The sequence below is a fragment of the Corythoichthys intestinalis genome, chromosome 3 (assembly GCF_030265065.1).
Source record: "Corythoichthys intestinalis isolate RoL2023-P3 chromosome 3, ASM3026506v1, whole genome shotgun sequence".
NCBI classification, from domain to species: Eukaryota; Metazoa; Chordata; class Actinopteri; order Syngnathiformes; family Syngnathidae; genus Corythoichthys; species Corythoichthys intestinalis.
In genome coordinates this window covers 16,019,580-16,040,084 of record NC_080397.1, presented here as the reverse complement: position 1 = coordinate 16,040,084, position 20,505 = coordinate 16,019,580, and the positions used below count along the sequence as shown (strand labels likewise).

Sequence of the window (20,505 nt, the reverse complement as noted above, 5' to 3'; positions counted from 1 at the left end):
GCCCTGTTCGCACTGATCTCCCTTATTGTATTTGTACCCGTGTTACCTGCACTGGGGGGTCTGTGTGTAACTCCTGGTGACATGCTGTTTCTCTGTAGTCCATGGTGTGTCAGCGGTAGCAGGTTGTGGTTTCCAAGGGAGCCGCCGGGATGGCTGTAGATGAGATTGTTTTGGTTGCTGACGGGGATGGACACGGGCATGTCGTAGTTGGACGGGGGCATGGCCTGCTGAGAGAGAGGCAGGGAAAGACAAGAGCGGCCAGTTTGGTTAGATTTGCTGGCTACTCGGAACAAGGAGCAAATGAAACAAGACCACGTTGTTGGGAAAAAGAAAGGCCAATGGCAATTAGAAAGGGGGAAAAAAGATGGAATACACAAAAACAGACAAGGCGAAAATTTGAAAGGAAAAACTAACATCAGACATCCATGCACAATTGAATGAAACAGAAGACAAGACCACAAAACAGGAGATTTTGCTTTAGGGAGGAAACAACTGCCACAGTAACCCAGCATGCTCTTAATTGAATTGATGGGTTGGAATCAGCGCAGTTACTTTAACGATCTCACTGGTCACTTTTGAGAAACAAATCGTCCAAATAAAACATCTGCCAGTAATTTTCTTCCAAGTTTATGGCACTTAAAGAATAAAAATATACCTTATTGATTCATTTATGTGGACTTGCACAGCTCCAAAAGGCCAAATATCCTCCACTCCAGCTCTTTGTGCAAATCTGCAGTGATTTTCTTTTGAGGTGGCGGGATTTGAGTTTAATCCGAAATGATTTATTTTTCCATTTCATGGTGCTAATGTTCAAGTCCTAGTGGTATTTACTCAGATCGGTGTGCAGGCTCATCAGTAACATAAGAAGCCCAAAGCGCCCATTTTTTTGGTGGCATTTTTGTGTCACTTGGCACAAGGGCTTAACCCTTGGGAGTGCCCTGGAAGTGGTTGGATTTTGAATGTTAGCTTTAGGAAGTAGAAAATAGGGGCCTAAATTACTGCCATGTGTCTGAGAGTCTTATAGAGAGAATCAGCTTGAAGACAAATTTAGCTGACGTTTTAAATGTCTAGTGATTTTGTTACTTTAATACTTAGTCATTTATTTTTTGCGATTGTTTCTGAACATTTAATGCGGATATATATGTGTAAAGTTGAGACATTCTTAGTCTCTTGACCCTTCATAGCACACTCATTTAACACTTTAGATGCCATTGTTTGAGCTAGACATCAAATCCATTTGGACTGGGAGAGACCAGTCAAACTGAATTGGACATCTAGATCTGTCAATGGCACGCAAATGTGAGCATTCACAGCCAGTCCTACCAGTTTAACTGAATTAAACATCTATCATTGTCAATGACAGGTTAACAGTAAATACTCTCTTAATAATTTATTAATTGAACACATTTTTTAAACTTAGGTTCTTTTTTCTTTTCTCTTTTTGAAATATAAAAAAAGATTAATTAAAACAGTATTCTATATTTATTTTAATGTACTTAATTATTTTAATGGCTTAAATAAAATGATAAAACTGCAATTATTCTCTTTATTTATTGAAAATATATGTATATTACTGTAGGTGATAACCAGAGTGCATTTTTAAAATTAATTCATTTTAATTTTGTTAATTTATCTATTAAAATTGTATTAATTTATTATTTTATTTATTCATAAAATTATGTAAATATAATGATCAATAATAAAATAGAAATATTATATTTGAGACCTGACATCCATGGGAGGCCTTTATAGATATGTGTATGTATATACTAATATATATATGTATGTGTATATATATATTTCCAGAAATATTAACTCATTGGCTGCCACTGACGTCAATAGACGTACAATCCATTTGAACTAGGAAGTTTGACAGCGAATGAACAAATGTTCATCTACTTGTGACAAACTATTTTAAAAATTCTCAGCAGAAGCATTAAAAGAGCCACATGATTGGATGTCTATCATCGTCAATGACACTGAATGAGCAATTTAAGGATTAGTTGCATTTTTTAAGCATAATGAAGGCCTTGATTGGTGAAAATAAAAATTTTATGGAATGTAGACACTCTGTTCTTAAACTGTACACGCCCCTAAACAGCAATTCAATGGGTGCCATCCTTCCTGTTTTCACTGATCTTCCTCCTTTATGCACCCCCTAAGCAGTCCCCTGCAATCCAGAGAGGCCCGGGGCTTGGCAGCCACACTTACCACACACTGAACTGCCACTTGTTTTGTGCAGGACGCTCCCCCACGCCGCACCCCGATAGCGCCAAACCCAAAATGCATGTTACCCAGAAAACCACACCACCCCTCCTCTTAGTTTTAGTCAGAAACTACTGTTCTCCTCTAAATTATTCACCAGCATAACCATTCCAATATGAAAAAATGGAGGGACGGGTCTGCTTACACAAAGCCACTTTCATGACGTGGTTGCTCGCAAGTCGCAACTGACTCTTCTTTTTCGTAAAAGGAAAACTACAATCCGGCAGTTGGCAGGCCGTATTCGCAGGGGCGGAGCTAGAAAAATATTGATGGGGTGGCGAGAGGGGAGCAGGAACTTTTTGAGGGTAGCAAATATTTTAGCGATTCTTTGGATATATGATGTGATATTCTGCGACGATTTGATTCAAGGGCTTCCGATCATTTTAATACAAAAGTATAAAGTCAGTTAAAAAAAAAAAAAAAAAAAAATATATATATATATATATATATATATATATATATTTGAACAAAAGTCCTAAACATGTTACAGCACTGTACTGTTTATGGTATTTCCTCTTCCACTTTTTCCGAGTATAAAACGTATATATTTTTGTTTCTTTTGGCAATGCCATTGTATTTCTGGATTGTTCAACATATTCTGGATGTATGATCATTTTGTTGATGAACCATCTGATTTTTTTTTTTTTCTTTTTAGAGTTGTCCAATATTATCAGGTAGCCGATAATATCGGCTGATGAAAGCATTTTAAAATGATATCAGATAACATCGCTATCTGTTTTAGGTTAATGTTATTATAATATAGTAAATATAATTGAAAGTATTACATTTCTAATAATTATAAATTATTATATAATAAATATCATATATGTATGCATCAGGTGAAAATACTTTTTAATTTTTAATTGTAAAGTGCATTTTAAAAGAAGTGCTTTTGTACTTTTTCTTAAGTATTTTTTTTTTTTTTAGATACTTGTTCTTCTAATTAAGTAATTTTTTTGTCCCTGTAGCTGTACTTTTACTTAGGTGATAAAAAGTGAGTACTTCATTCCACCACTATTGGGTTTACAAGCCTGTCTTTTAAGGTGGGAGTTGCCACGGTATTCGGGAGCATCATCTTTACATATTACAGTCATGTGCGTGCAGACTGTAGCTCCCCCCTCGAAAAACAGGTTCACAGTGGGGAATGTGTTTAAATGAGCCAAAGTCTGCAATTACGGAGCAAAAATGGCTGCTGGTTGCGGCTGCAGTTCTGTCAAATTAGAGGACCTCTCCTCAATACGCCAAATGGGAGAGCTGTAATCTTTTCCACTGTATGTATGTATACGTTGTAATCTGCGGTCGTACTCGCACTCTCACTTTGTGTGTTTAGTCTGGTGGCAAACAATGGCGGTTAGCGGGGTTAGCACAACACCAACTGGCCAGTCAGCATTTGGTTAGCTTGCCCGTGTCATGTCAAAAACCCGTACTTACAGGTATCTTATGACTTTTAATCATTTGATCAAACTCCTCGTTAATCTGTTTGTATTTCTCCTCAGTTCGCGGGGTGAGGATGAGAGTGGATTCAAGCTCCGGGCTCTCGCCACCTTTGTTCTCCTTCTTGCTCAAAGCCTGCCGGGTCCCACGAGCAAACACAAGAGGGACGGATGGCGGGGAGACGTGACGGAAACGTGGAGACGAGGACCAAGTGAGACACGGTACAGACAGTGGGAGGGAGGGGAGAGAGGAAAGAAAGAGGTGAGGAAGGGTCAGCAAGCGGTACTTACACACAGTCTCTGTCTGCTGATCATCAGATCTATGTCCTCGTTTATTTTCCTGTATTTGTCCTCGGACTCGGGGCTGTGGCCGACCGAGTCGTCTGCGTCGGGGTCAGGGCTGTCACAGCCATTTAGGCCCTTCTTTCTCAACGTCTGCGAACAAAACAGTGGCACAGCAGAGTTGAAAAGCTGTGCGAAACCCAGGGAAGAAGGGACATTAAGAGGAAATTATGCTTTAAAAACGCACCCTAGAGAAATGGCCGATTTGCTCATTGTTTTTGGATGTCTTCGGCTTAATCTACACTAAGATGTGGGGACGCATTTGCAGAAAATGCACATAAAAATGTTGAATCTTGTGAGACAATGACCAAATTTGAACGCGGAAAGTCAATTGCTGTGTTTTTCGGACGATAAGCCACAGTTTTTTTTCATAGTTTGGCCGGGGGTGTCACTTATACTCTGGAGAGACTTATGTGTGAAATTATTAACACATGATTATATCATTTCACATTTTATTTTCACACTAACCCGTATGAGGGCGCTGAAGGCCTGTGTTTCAACATTGGTGGTAACTTATAGAAACAACTGAGAAGGGCTAAACAAAATGGCAGCTAAAAGAAAATCGTATTCTGCAGATTACAAGCTGCAAGTAGTGAAACCGAATACAGTAATCGAGTGCAGGAAGAAAGTTTTCGAGTTAGCTAGAAACTTGTAAGAGACTGGCGAAATTCGGCGGTAAATCTTACTACGACTTATACTCCAGTGCGAATTATACTGTATTTTTTTTTACTCGTCACGGTATACATATTGCTATATCAGAACAAAAAATGAAAGCTAACCCTTACAGTAAACTGTAACCTTAAAAATATTTTGGATTTACAATACTAAACTCAACTACCGGGGTAAATGATTTAGAACACAATAGACAAGTATAATGAAAGCATAAATCATATTTGTTGAGAAAGGATTTTCATCATGAAAATGTGGTTTTCTTTTGACAGAAAAACTACAAATATGCCTTTAATTCATAGGTTGCTATTGACAATAAGGTAACAATACCAAATAATGTCACTTTTGAATGGATGTAAAAGATACGGACTGGACATTAATGGAGTTAGTGACAAAATTTGCCGGATGACACTTAATGACATCTGTCATAAGCATTCATTAATACTCATGACAGTTACTAAGCCATAATTGTGACGGTCATATTACGCCACTGTCAAATAAGGTGTTACCGACAATAATAGATGTACCAGAGTTGCTTTAAAAATGAACTATTTTTTACTGCATATTGACCACTCAGTTTCTTTGACATATTAGTAGTTAGAACCCTGAAGATAATGAAACAGATCAAGAACCTACTGTTCCAAAGGCTTTAATATATTTTTTATTAAATGACTGACTGGCTGCCACAACTGTGGTAGACGTCCAATCTATTTTGACTGGGAAGGTCTAGTAGCGATCAAATGCCCTCCCAGTCAAAATAGATCGAACGTCTATCGCCGTCAATGGCACTGAAGCATCATTTAATTCCAGCCATCTCAATTCAAAAGAATTTTACATCTATCGCTGTGAATGACTGTAAATAAGTTGATATCAAACTTTTTTTTTTTTTACACATACAAACTGTACTTCTCTCAAAATAGAATGAAGATATTTTCCACACTGGAAAGTAGCTCTAGATAAATAATAAAGAAATTAAAAATGAAAGTGCGCAAATTAACGGGGTTTATGAGACATAAGACTTATTACAGACAAATGCATGACTGAAGGCAGCAGTTTCCATTTTGACCACCTGATGGCCACCTGCCCCCATTAGAACCCTTAAAGCTCAGGTCCACCACTCTTGTAAACGTTTCATGTTAAAGTCATTTTTTTTCTGTGAACATTGTCTACAACCATGACACCAATGATGATTTCAGACACACTATTTTGTGTGTGTGTGTGTTTGCTTTAGAGCGTGTCGACTGAAGTAAGTAGGCTACCGCTGCTACAGTACATGTTGTGTTCATTTGTAAAAGTGAGACAAAGACTGAGTGAAGAAAAGTACAGTAGCTGACAGTTAGAGATCTCATCAAAGAAAGACCCCCTCTCCCATATCCCAACCACCACCAGCCTGCCCCCCTCCATCTTTTCTCCCCCTGGCTTTAATAAAGAGAGATTAGTCTAGTGGAGGAATATCACGGGCCTGCTTCTGTCTGTGTAGTCACCGCTTCACACTGCGCTCCCTTACTTTCATCTGAGGCTCCATATCAGACAGACGTAATTAAATTTACTTTAGTACACCCAGTATTTGATGCTGATGAAGTGCCTGTGTGTGCGCGAGGGGGAGAATTGTGTGGTGCTGCGAGTGTGGGTGTATAAAGTAGGAAGGTAGATGCTGAGATAAGTTAATCTCAGTGAACTTCTTCCTCTCATTTGTTTGTCTGTGTTGGCGCTCGCTCAGAGAGGAGATACGAGTGATGCTCGCTGCTCCATCACGAGCGGCGGCAACGGTGACAGGGAACGATCTGCCTGCTTAGAAAACAAATAACGATCCACTCATCTCTCATGTCAGCACTACAAAGGCCTGTTTGGAGTGTGGTTTTAGTGAACTTAGAGGGCTCCTTTTGTACGCGCGATCGCTGTTTGATTCCTGAGGCGTCTTGTGGCGAAGCAGCTACTGTATAAGCGTGTCAACATTCGCCGGCTCTCCTCTTTTCCCCTCCAAATTCTCACCTGCCCGCTGCCCCACCCCCCTCGAGAGTGGAAATCTGGAATTCAAAATTTGAAAGCATCTCTCACATCTCTGACAGTCTTCAGGAAATCACACCAAACAAACGCAAGGAGAGCTGACTTCTAACGGTGCAGCCGTGAAACAGCCGCTCTCGCTTCATGTGAGGTGTGTGAGTCAGGAGAACAAAGGGGTTGCAGAGGTTCATCACGCTGTCTTTTTTGGCAAAGGCGTGAGATGGAATTTTTTCCCCCCGTCTTTGGTGCAGTTGCATTGTGGTCCTGGCGGTATATTGTATTGAACTGACAAGAGTTGAACTGCTGGCCTTCTGTTCACATGATAAACCGAAACGTTACTTCTAAACTTCCACAAATCTCCACCGAACCAGGATAAATCACAGCAGGGGTTGCAATAATTATCTTTTTGTAATGTTTGATTGTTGAACGTGAACGGAGCTCACCATTTGGCTGCAATCAGCCTTCATATAAACTTATTGGCTTCTATTGACAGTGATAGACCAACAAGAGTTGCTTCGAAATTGAAATTTTTTCTTTTTAAAAGAATTGCTCGATATTATTGGGTAGCCGATAATATCGGCTGATAAAGCTTTTAAAATCATGTCAGATAATATCGGCATCGGTTTTTCATTATCGGTTCTAAGCCAGTATGCAAGATGCAAGGAAGGCAAGGCAAGGCAAGGCAAATTTATTTATATAGCACAATTCAACACAAAGCAATTCAAAGTGCTTTACATCACATGAAGATCATAAAAATCACATTTAAATCAATACAACGTAAAAAAAAAAAGCCCTGATTTAAAGGAGCTAACAGTTTGAGCATACTTCAGACGTTCAGGTAACTTGTTCCAGAGGTGGGGAGCATAATAACTAAATGCTGCCTCACCCTGCTTGGTTCTTGTTCTTGGAACATGCAGGAGACCGGTTCCAGACGACCTTAGGGGTCTAAATGTCTCATAGGAATCTAACAAATCAAGGATGTATTTTGGTCCAAGGCCATTAAGTGTTTTGTAGACGAGCAGTAGTATTTTATAGTCTATCCTTTGACTCACTGAAAGCCAGTGTAGCGATTTCATAACCGATGTAATGTGGTCCAGCTTCCTTGTATTTGTGAGGACTCTGGCTGCAGCATTCTGTACTAGCTGCAGCTTCCTGACTGATTTTTTTATCAAGACCCGTAAATATACCGTTGCAATATAAGTTTTTTAATGTCTTGTTGAGTCAGAAGCCCCTTGATTCTGGCTATATTTTTAAAGCGGTAATAAGCAGATTTAGTGACGGACTTTAGATGGCTATCAAATTTTAGGTCTAAGTCAATAATTATGCCAAGGTTTCTGACTTGATCTGTAGCTGTAAGCGACATTGTGCTAAGGCACCTGCTTATCTTTGACCTTTCCTTTTTTGGCCCAAAAATGATCATTTCTGTCTTCTCCACATTTAACTGGAGAAAATTCTGGCACATCCATTCAATGATTTGATGAATGCATTTACTCAGGGAGACTAAGGGACTATAATCATGTGGGGAGACAGAAATGTACAGTTGTGTGTCATCTGCATAGGTGTGATAGATGTCATACTGTTCCATAATCTGAGCTAAGGGAAGCATATACAAGAAGTGGTCCAAGAATTGCCCTTTGAGGGACTCCACACGTGAATTTGGCTCGTTCTGACTGATGGTTTCCGATTGACACAAAGAAATCCCTATCATGTAAATAGGATGTGAACCACTGAAGAATAGTGTCAGTAAGCCCTACCCACTCTTCCAATCTGCTGAGTAGTATGTTGTGATCAACCGTGTAGAATGCGGCGCTAAGATCCAATAGTAGCAGAACATATTCCGACAAATATCATTTAGGACTTTGCTGTATTGTGGCCGAAATCCAGACTGAAATGAGTTAAAAAGATTGTTTTGCATCATAAAAGTCTGGATCTGTTCGAACACAACCCTTTCAATAATTTTCCCCAGGAATGTCAGATTTGATATCGGCCTGTAATTACTAATGGTTGAGGCATCCAGATTAGGTTTTTTTAGGAGATGTTTTATTACTGCAGTTTTTGAAGTCTGTGGAAACTCTCCTGTTTGGAGAGAAGTATTTATAATCTGAAGTATGTCTGGGGCTATGCAATGAAAAACAGTTTTGAAAAAGTTTGAAGGAAGGACGTCAAGGCAGCATGTTGTGGGCTTCAATTTTGACACAATTTCTGTTAAAGTGGCATAGTCCAAGAGGCTAAACTGTCTTAGATTGATGTGGGGGATATTTTGGGAGGCATTTAGTGTAACAATTGATAATCTGGAGTTGCCCACAGTCTGTCTAATCGTTACTACTTTGTGTGTAAAGAATGCTGCGAAATCATTACAGGACACCTCAGAAGCCAATTCCTGAGGTATTGATGCTTGTGGGTTTGTCAGTTTGTCAACAACAGAAAATAGTGTGCGAGCATTGTTGGTGTTTCTACTAATGATCTCTGAAAAATATGACTGTCCAGCATTTTTCAGTTCCTGGTTGTATTTGCGAAGACTCTCTTTGTAGATATAAAAAACTAGGAGTTTGTTTTTTCGCCATCTGCGTTCTGCTCGTCTACAATACAATACAATTGCAAGATGAAAGGAAACACATCAATAACCTCAAGCGACATTAAATGCTCATCAATTAACTTATTACTTGAGTGAATGAGCATTCGTTCATTCACATCTCCCAGTCAAAATGGATTGAATGTCTATCACTGTCAATGGCATTGAAGCATGATCATTCAATGCCAGCCAATTGGTTTTGATGTGTACAATATTGCTGTCAATGGCAGTTAAGCACTGTCATCAAAACAGGAGTTCGGAAGATCAATCTAGTCAATGTAGTTCATCAAACAGCAATCCCTAGAGTAGCTAGACATGTCCATTTAAGGAAAAACATCATTGCAGAGCTCAGGGAAAAGGAGGCACCCAAAAGGGCTTAAAGAGCGGGTGGTCATGCAAGCAGGTCGGGGCACCGCTTGTGTTGGGTGTTGATAGGTCGCAAAGTGTTATATGACTTGGAAGCATGCCGCCCTCCCCCCGGGCTTAGCTTTCCAGCAGGGCTCAGCACTTTAAGGGAGTGCGACTAGGCTGCTATGCCACTCATCCCAGTTATGACCACCTGTCTGCAGGCCTCACACCTGTTGCCAAGGGCTGACACACGACCCTAGCACCAATCACGTCTGCCGGAGGGCTCACATCACCATAGAAGGCCCAGTTGCGTTCACACTTCACTGCCTAACGTCATTGTATATATTTATACATAGTGCGTGTTGGTGAGTTGGAGAGAGAAGGCGAACAACGTTAATTCCTGGGATTGGAGGAGAAAAGCTGTTTTTGCTTGCATAGCTCCTATGTCTTTCTGCGGCCCCTTTGGAGGCTTGCTCCTAATTAAACTCCTTCTTCATGACACTCCCTCATGACTCGCCTTGTCACAGGGTCTCTGCCAAGCAGGGACAGCATAGACATGGTGGCCTACATACATAGACACCCGTCTCATCAGTACCCTTCAGCTAGGACGGAATCAGACGTTAGCATTACTTCAAATAGTGTTGTCCCGGTCCGATTTTTGGTATCGGCACCCGATATTGTTATTTTTGGAGTATCGGTTTTGGTCACAAGATCGGATCCAGTGCTCATGTTGTGCTTTTCGTCTGCTGTAAATCAAACCCAGCTTGTCCACTGCGTGGGACTAATTCACTTCAGAAATCAATGATAGTAAAAGAGCATCTTGTAATATTTGCAAACAGTGCATGATTCGAGGAGGTACAGAGGAAAAAAAAAAGAAAAAAAGACGTCAGTTACAGTTTTATTATTTTTTTTTTTTTTAAATCAAAGGGACTACAGGGCGGTTGTCATTTTTTTTTCTTTCTTTTTTTTTTTTTTTTACTCGTGACTCAAACCTCCGGGCTGAAGCGTAACTGCAGTCTGTGTTAAGCTTGTGCATGAAGCGCACACTTGTACGAGCACGAATGCCAAGCAATGGGAGTTTGGCCCATTAAATCAGCACAGGAAACATAAAAAAACAGCTAGTAGCAAGTAGAGCTGTCCGATAATGACTTTTTAACCGATAACCAAAATCCCGATATTGTCCAACTCAAAAAAATCCGACACTGACATTAAACTGATACTGATATGTATGCGATCGTGGACTGTACATATTAGGGCTAATTGTATTGTGATGCCCCACTTGATGCTTTAATCATGATTATTATTACTCACATAACAAATCCAAAGCATCTTAGTTTGGAGACATCTAATGGTCAATAAGCATAACTGCTGTGCTAAGCTGTGACCAGGCCTTGTACAGGCAGTCAGAAGGCTACTACATTCACTTTGAAGGCAACATGCATACTGGTCCAAAACCGATAATATAAAACCGATATTGATTTAATCAGGAATCCTTTTAAAATACTTTTATTGGCCGATATTATCGGATACCAGATAATATCAGACAACTCTATTAGTAATCCTAAAGTGGCTTATAAATGTGTTTTTTCCAAGCGGAGACTAGGCGGAGGCTCGGTGAAACAGCGCTACAGCCGCAGGGACACGCGTGAGTGCACAGGTGCCAATTTGCCTAGGGTGGTCGACCCGAAGTATCTCTACTGAAGGTAATAAAAAAGGCTGTTTGGGGGAGTCTCTTTTAAAATATCAGGGCTCTGTGTACTCATCAGGGAATTGGTGAAGCATGCATGGAGTAGAAAAATCCCATGTTTTCCCTTTAATTGATCTTTTGACTATTATTTCTTTGTAAAACTGAGTTGTTTTATAACTTTTAAATTTGAACTATTTGGAATTTATTTCAGTCGCGGATTCTGGTCTTTCAAGGAGGGGAAACTCAAAGTATGTCTGCCTGTGAGTGCTTTGTGACAGCACCTGCTGCTCTGTAGGGAAAGAAATTGAGTGCCAGAAGTCAAGTCTCCGAAATTGAAGCTCAATTTTTTGCTGTTTTTTTTTTTAACAAAGCAACTGTTGCGAGGATGATTAAGAAAGTCTCCGGATCAACTCGGAACAACAGAATGAAAATGGAAAAATATGCTAATGAGACAAGATCAATGATTCGCTCAATTCGCTGTCAATCAAAAAGGCATTCAGCCTCAGACGGATCATCCAATCATCATGCAGAGAAGAAGCGCATTTGGGCCAGCCTAGCCCCGCCTGCTACCCGTAGACCTCCAGAGACACACAGCATCTGATAGGCGGGATAAACCCAAACTTTAGCCATTGATTCGTCTCGTTTCGCTGTACAGTAGTGGAATAATGCACTCTCAACTCTGGACAAGCACATCGTCCAAACTGTCTAAAGGACTGTGAAGCTGTGCGAATGAATGATAAATAAGCCGTATTGTAACCAGAGATAAGAAGCTAATTCTTCTTTGTAGCGCATATTTAGTCAATGACATGTACATACATCGGTATACAGTACATTTGATTACTTATTTTTTGACATTTTGGGGGGAGCTGAGCTTCCCTTGCAGTCTTAGAGCAATCGCCATTTCTTCCTTGGAACATTCAGCTTTCTTTTGTTTCTGAAGTTTTGGTATAGCATCTGTCAAATAAATGTGTTTTAATTTGTAACAGTTCTTTACCACAGTCCGTGGTGTGAGTAATAACTCCACGGACCCACACAGGGTATTTGGGTGTGAATTCTGATCTGTCCCCCAGGGGGTTTGAAAAGGACAGCTGATGCCCACCATAGCAGGATCCTTCTGTTCGGCATTCTGCCACCCTTCGCACCCTCTCCAGCCCTCTGATCCGTCTTCTCTGTCCCAGTCTGCTTCCCAGTCTGTCTCCCTCCGCCCCTTATTTTCTGGACTCCAACCACATCACGACATAAGCACAGTCAAAACATTGTTGGCTTGATGGGTCCATCTTTATTTTTGACAGACGTGCGTGTTAACTCTTGGGTTATGTTTGGAAAGCTCTTTATTGCTGACCGTCGTCTTGGCAGTGGCTGAAGGGTACGACACGTTCAATATTGTGCTTATGGTTACTGGCGACAGACAGACCAGTCCATTTATCTCAATGTCTTCCAGCTAGTAGCATTGGTGCAACAAGCGCTCACTAAACAGCTTGTTTCTATTCAATGCAGGTCTTCAGGTTCCAAAACTGAATGGGCTTTGTCTGTAGAAGCACTTATGAGAGTTTTCCCCAAGCGGTTCTTTTCCATATTTGTCGGGATATGGTAACCGACACTTCTTCCTCACGTGGTTTACCGTGATTGCTGTGCTATCGTAATGGATTCAAATTTTGCGCATATAGTTTTAAGTGAACGATCACGCACCTTTAAGGAATGAAGAAGCTATGTGAGGGATGCACACCTGCCATGGTGATGGAATGTGTGTTTGGGGCCCCCTATGCTATGCGTTATTTTTTCGGTGACCCTTTTTTTATGGCTATGAAATTCCAGGTTGCTTATTTTTTTTAATGAGTTTCAAGTTAAAGTAAATTTGCATGCTATTTTTCAGTAACATTGATGGCCAATCCATTTTGACAGAGAGGGCTAGCAGCGAATGTCTATCACTGTCAATGGAAGCCAATAAGTTAATTTCTTAAATAGCATTAAACAGTAATGAACAACAATTGTAAATTGTAATATGTTAAAGTTACTGGGTGGTCAATACAAGTGTAGTTGATTTTTTGAGCAGATTTGGTTTGTCTATCACACGGGTGCCAAACTCATGGCCTGGGGGCCGGATACGGCCCAACTCATCCTTTTGTGTGGCCCGTCGAGGGAAATCAAATTGTGGGTCATTTATTTGATAAAATCCAACACTAAAAACAGACATGTCCTCTTGAAAGGCAATTTAGAATAAAAAATAAATACAGAACAACAGGCTGAATCAGTGTACGGTAGAGGTGCACGATAATTATCGGTTTGATAATTATCGGTCCAATAATAGGAATTATGACGTCCTCCCAATAACTCCAATAATATCGGTCCGATAATATACTGTATAATGCTTTTGCCACGGTGTTGGTGGATTAGGATGTGTGCGTTTGTTTCCACTCCAGTTTTGCCAGTATGCAAAGTTTTTTTTACTGTTCTAGAGGCCGTATTTTTCCATCACTGAGTGATTAACCTTACTATATGAATTAGCAAATATTTGCATTTTACAGTGTTAGTTATAAGTTACTAAGTTATTGAGAGACCTTTTGGTTATTGTTAGGCTTGCTGTCCTATAATTGCCAGGCTAAGAAAGTTGTTTGTTGGGCCAAGACCACAAAAGTCTTCTGTTGCACCGAATGTTTTATCTATTGACAAAGCACAATACCTGCTTGGTTTATGTTTGTTTTAGTTCAGTGCTCATTTTTTAGGGGAACACATAGTCAACGATATTGACTGATTGTGATTGACTCAAATTATATTTATTTGAAAAAATAAATATGGGCACTTTATTTGAAGTCAAAACTGTTCTTGTCTTTGTATAATCATGTCATCATGAAAATTCTGGTTAGGTCTATGCTGAATCCACCAGTAGTATTTTTGACTTACTGTTCAAAAACTCGGGTGAATATATATGTATATATATATATATATATATATATATATATATATATATATATATATATGTATGTATGTATATATAAATAAATAACCGGTTATCGTATCGGTATCGGCCTTGAAGAGCAGGAAGTCATAAACAACTCACTGATAACATGCCCGGTATGTTACCGTAACATAGCTAGTAAGAGTTATTCAGATCACAACAGCATAAAGAACTTGCTAACAAATTTACCAAACCGTCAGTGTCACCCTAAATCACAAAATCTTTAATTAAAAAAAATATGTGTTAATAATTTCACACTTAAGTTGTTCCAAAGTATACTGTAGGTCGCACTCATCCAAACTATGAAACAGGCCAAACTATGAAAAACGGTGTACTGTATAGTCCGAAATACAGTAGTTAAATCTCATTGTACATTCTCTGTACAATGACATTTAAGGCTTTCTATTCTATTCTATTCTATTCTATTCTATTCTATTCTATTCTATTCTATTCTATTCTATTCTATTCTATTCTATTCTATTCTATTCTATTCTATTCTACCATAACCATAACTCCTACGTGGCATGACAAAATGAGTTTGACACACCTAGTTATCATCATGACAGCCAATGAGTTAACCAAGTCAATTTGGTTGTGGACCAACGGGACAACGTGTCAATAACTCTCGTTGAGTTGCGCCTTGGAGATGTGCTCACATTCTTCTCATTTCTGCTTCGTTTTCCCTCTGCCACACTTTTGCTTTTTGCCTCACTTGTCACTCACTTTGACTGTTACACTATCGTTCCCTCTGCTTTTTAGATTTGTTGGTGGTAAGGGGACATCAGAGGGATCAGGATGGCTTAGTTTATTAGAAACAGATGGCAGACCAAAGGCAAAGAAGGCCACAGTTTCACCAAGCGTGGTTTGAACATGCCAGGACCATGTCGAGGGGTAAGTCGGTGAATGATGGCTGCATGGTGTGCACGTGTAAGATGGTTGGTTTTTGTAGGTTAGGGGCGATGGCCACCTCCTCCTTTTCTCAAACCTCATTGCCAGTCTCTGTATGATATGTCAATTTGAACCAAGGAATGTGCCAGCGTCGAAAAATTATTAAAAAATTTGAGCGCAGACTCATTGGCTGCTATTGATGGCGATAGTCATCAGATAGATTTTTGATTGGTAGGGGGCGAATGAACGTTTGTTCTATCGCCGTCAATGTCAGTGAGAGTTAAACATGTCAGAAACTGATTTTTTAAAACTTTGAAACTAATTGTAAGTATGTGCCACTAACCCTGATCACTCCAAGCAGAACATGTTAAATACCTCTAAATACCTTTTTTTTTCTTTCAAAAGGATGGGTCAATTTGACCCCCATGAGTAAATATCCTAAATAAAATAACCTCATTAATAATTTCACTGCAAAATATTTGTTAAAATGTTTCATAAATAAAAATTAGACTGAAACCTGGGTCAATTTCACCTCCGTGAGTAAACATCCAAATGACAAAAAAAAAAAGAAACTTCACAAATAGCAATTTGTCTTTAAGAGATGTGTTAAAATTTAAAATGGGTCAATTTGACCTGTCGACGTAAAAGGACGGTTTAAATGAATCGCTCTAATAAAAATCATAAGATTATTAGCATTAGTATTAACATTTTTAGTGGAAAAAGGTGAATTTTTACAAATATTTATTATTATTATTGTCATATTTTCTTAATGGAAAAAGGGGCCATTTTTAAGAAATACTATTTGTTATTAATGTTACAGTATTTTCTCTATTATTTATCAAGAAAGTGTTTACAGCAAACCCTGGGATGACTTTTCAGCGATTAATTCAGATGCTATGGCGGCTTTCAACGGCTAAATCTTCAATTTCATAAAGGGAGATGAAAGTTGTGCGCGTTACAAAGCTCCAAACATTAACAGACCGTGGCGCTGTGTGATGTGCACGTGCTAAAATCACCATCAGGAAAAGCCCCCATAGACAAGAGCCCACTCACATACAGGCGGTCATGGCTAGCCTGTATGCAACACAATACCAGATGGTACAGTGTATCCCATATGGAAGAGACACACACTGAGCACATGTCACAATCCAACACCCTTTGCTACAGCAGCATCCAAGTCTAGTGAACAAAGTGGTCATTCAGACAAGTCACCACACTGTATAATTACCCAGATAGACATTACAGGACAATACCAGCTCAGAGAAAGTGGATAAAGAAGGCACTTATGTCTACTGTACACCCTGAGTCTCTATTCTAAAGTACTTCATTTACATTAGCTCCAAATGTAACAATTCTAAATGGAAATTTTCAAAATGAGGAGTCCTTGTCTTCATTTTTTTTCCCCCTGCGCTGCCCACCAATCATGACTTATCGTCGTTTGTCACTCGGTCGCTTATCGCGTGGCTCCACAGCAGGAAGAGGGAGCCTGAGGGAGGCCTTGAGTAACAATGACCAGCTGCTTGACCTCTGTAATGTGACCTTGGATTTCCAAACCCTGCCCAAAAGCTGCAATTATGGCGAGGACTAAAGGGGGGCACGGGCGTCGGCAGAGGAGGGGTTGGGGGGGGGGGGGGGTGGAGGGAATGCCACTTTTAAAAATAGATCATGATTTCAAGTTTTCCACAAATAGTTTCAAAGAACAAGGCGTCATTTCATCTTTAAAAGCTGGCGTGAATTGTTTTGGGCTGTATGGTGGAAAAGCCTAGCCTGGCAGCCCTGGCAGCGTGGCCTCAGAAGTGGCCTGAGTCTTTACACCACAGGGACCACATATTGGCAAATATCAAACGCTCTATTTTTAAAGGCTCCTTTTGTTGTCGTGTGCCTACCTCAGACTTCCGTTGCAACATATTGACCTTCAAAAACACTTTCGAGAGAGATCCAAAACAGTTTAACAGTTTAAGGTCTGACGTTCTGCTTTTCTGGGTGTCTGGTGTGGGGCGAAAATGCTGAGCTTGTAGATCAAGTACATTATCGGCCTTCCTGTTTTTAGCCTCTTCTGTAAAATGAAAGAGGCATAGTGAATAAAACAAGCTCAAACTGAAATGTCCTAAAACGGGTATGCTGCTGGTATGACTTAGACTCTAGAGCAGGGGTGGGCAAACCGGTCCTCGAGGGCCGCAGTGGGTCCTGGTCTTTGTTCCAACTGATTCAGCACACACACAGCATAACCAATGAGGTTTCAGTGGAAACAAGGAGCACCTGACTGCAATCAACTGATTGCACTTGTAAGAAACCAGATTGGTGAAAGGATGTCCTCATGATGGGTATGAACAAAAACCCGCACCCACTGCGGCCCTTTGTGGAATTAATTGCCCACCCCTGCTCTAGAGTGCCTTATTAGTGAAATTATTAACACATTATGACAGTGATCCCTCGCTACTTCGCGCTTCAAACTTCACGCTCTCAGTCCATCGCAGATTTTTTTTCAATTAAAAAAAACAAACAAAACAAAACAAAAAAAAAAAAACAAAACAAAAAAAACAAAAAACAGATGACCTGTCCCGAGCCAATTGTGTAGTCTCTTTCCCTCCCTCCCTCCCTCCCTGCTCGTTGCTGGTCAGGCAGTGAGTGCACTGAAATTGCTTATTAAAGTTAACCATGATTGACAGATGTTTATGTTGTTAGAGAACCGAGCATCAAAGCGACGTATGCATCAATCATCAGTTAACTTTTTACACAGTTTCTGTGGCAACAGTGATTTGCAGTGACACTGATGGTTTGGTAAACTTGTTTGCATGTTCTTTATGCCATAGTTATCTCAATAACCCTTAATAGCTATGAACGTTAACATACCAGGCACGTTCTCAGTTCGTTGTTTGTGCACCATGTGACGTTAGCATACCATACACTTCTTCAGCCTGTTGTTCTCTATTCTGTTTTTATTTTAAATTGCCTTTCAAGATGACATGTCTGTTCATGGTGTTAATTTTTTTTTTAAATTAATTTCCCCCAAAAATGCAACTCTGGTGCTACTTATATATGTTTTCTCTTCCCTCTTTGTTGTGCATCTTTTGGCTGGTGTGACCTATACTCAGGTGCGATTTATAGTCCGATAAATACAGTAAAAAATACTTTTTTTTTCTTCTTCTTGAATCTACGACTGCATTTATCAGGTCCAGTTTATTTGCGTTCAACTTAAAATACAAAAGATTTTCGTTTCGTTTAATGTTTTAACACAAAAACAGGGAACCAGATCCGACTTTCAAGTCATGTTTCTTGCTTGAATTTGTTAGGATTTCTTTAGTCCTCACTTTATGTGGTCCACGAAAGTCAATCATGTGTATCAACTCTGTTTCTTGCTAGAATTACATTTTAATACAATTTCTATAGTTCTCAATAACAGATTGAAAACTGCAAAAATCAGATAGTTATTGGTTTTCATTGATGAAATTTTCTTAATTTTTTTTTTTAATATTTAAAAATATAAACAATATAAACATTTACTGTTCTTCAGTTTTTATAAACAAAACATTTAAAAATACTGCTTTCCCCTTATTAAATTGAAAATGCAAACAAATAAAAATAAAGAATTTATATATATATATATATATATATGTAATATGAAGAGAACATATACTGTTTTTCCACTGCTGTTTTTTAAGAAAAAAAGAAATTGAAAAAAAAATATTGAATTTAAAAAAGTACATTTTTAAAAAACTTTTTAAAAATAATTTATTACTTCATTTAAAAGAATACTATTAAAGAGAAAAAATATATGGAAAAATACATTAATTTAAAATAAAGATTAAAAATATAATATAAATATATTTTCCCCGTTTTTATAAGTCAAAATCTAAAAAAAAAAAAAACATACGAAAAGACTAAAAAAATTAAATAAAAATGATTAATCAACTGTAATATTTTTTACCTCAATTTTCAACCTATTGACTGCCATTGACGGTGATAGACGTCCAATCATGTGGCATGCCATGTGAATTTAAATGTATTTATCCCCAACAGACATCCAGCATTTGTTCATTGGCTGGCATCCCTCCCGGTTTAAATGGATTGGACGTCTATCGCCATCAATGGCAGCCAGTGAGTTTTCCTCAGAGAGCCTTGCTAATGCTCAAAGGCAGGTCATAGGTCCATTTTCTCAATAACATCATTAGAACACATGGACAAAGACATTCTCAGCATTAGATGTGAAAGGCGCGCATGTTTTTCTCTATTATGTATGAATTTTAACAAACAACAAGACAGGAAGCTACTGTTTGGTTAAGCATGGGGACTGGGGGAGCCGAGTGAATTAAATAACAGGCGTCTTTATTCAAGGGATCAAATGTTTATAGGCACCGCGGGGTCTTGGGCCGATGGTGTCATGCATGTGGTTGATGAGAGCAATTATTCATGCTGGATGATCAGAGGAAAAAAGAAAGGGGGAGATGAGCTCTGAATGAATAGCATGGAGCTCTGCTTGCTTACTCACTCTTCTGTTTGAAAAACAACCCCCCACACCAACACTCAAAAGGGGGGGAGAAAGTCCTCCCAGCAAAGACCGCCAGCTACTAACTATTTTTAGCCACATCAACACTATTTTTAAATCATCTTTTATATAAAGACATCTATTAGGAGAAAAAGAGGTCACATACAGTTAAATGTAAGCGATAGCAGTTTTGATGATGTCGCAAAACAATGCAGTCATTTAGAAAGTGAGCATCTTTAGCGCAGTAGAAAAAAAAAGTTACTCTCAGGACTCGTTTTCTCCGTTTTGGGTTCAAAAACGGGATTTTAACAAGTAAAAATGATGACAAATTTGGAGCCCCAATGTGGAGAAAGCTGGTGAAGACAGGAAGAAGGGAAGGAAACACAGCTGCATGACACATGGAACATTACAAGAGGTCTTGCACGTATACAGTAGCTTGTTTGCTTTTCCAACAACTCATCGGCTTACTTACAGCTGCTACTTTTGTTAACGTAAAACCTATGAAAACATGTAAAACCTCTAAAGTCGGATGTGCGCAAAAATTTTTGTTCCAATCGTATTAAAAGAAAGTCCACATGGGGCAAGTTACTATTTTTGGTAATTTAATCACTAGTTTATCACTAATAGATGTCCAATCCATTTGAAGTGGGAGGGTTCGCAGCAAATTAACAAATAGTGCCGTCAACACTTGTCAACAACACATTTGTTACATTGATGCAAATCAGGGGCGGAACTTCAGGTGCTAGGGTGCCGCCGCACCTAGGCCCAGGCCTCAAAGGCTACATCTACACTAGAACGATAATTTTTTGTCTCGTATATTCGGACAATATTTTAGACCTGTCCGCACTACGTTTA

The 20,505-nt window shown here is 39.3% G+C and overlaps 1 protein-coding gene across 7 annotated transcripts in view; it reads right to left on the bottom strand.

Moving 5' to 3' along the window:
* mef2cb (myocyte enhancer factor 2cb) overlaps nt 1-20,505 on the bottom strand; it is a 145,324-nt gene that overhangs the window by 26,268 nt on the left and 98,551 nt on the right. For 3 of the 7 annotated variants that reach the window (XM_057831028.1, XM_057831027.1, XM_057831029.1), the window contains 2 exons: nt 3,990-4,133; nt 47-227 (listed from right to left, as the gene is read on the bottom strand). In XM_057831028.1, coding sequence (XP_057687011.1) covers nt 47-227; nt 3,990-4,133 — 325 coding nt within the window. Of the gene's footprint in view, nt 1-46; nt 228-3,696; nt 3,835-3,989; nt 4,134-20,505 lie in introns of all 7 variants that reach the window. The other 4 variants (XM_057831033.1, XM_057831031.1, XM_057831032.1 and 1 more) reach the window with 4 other exon arrangements.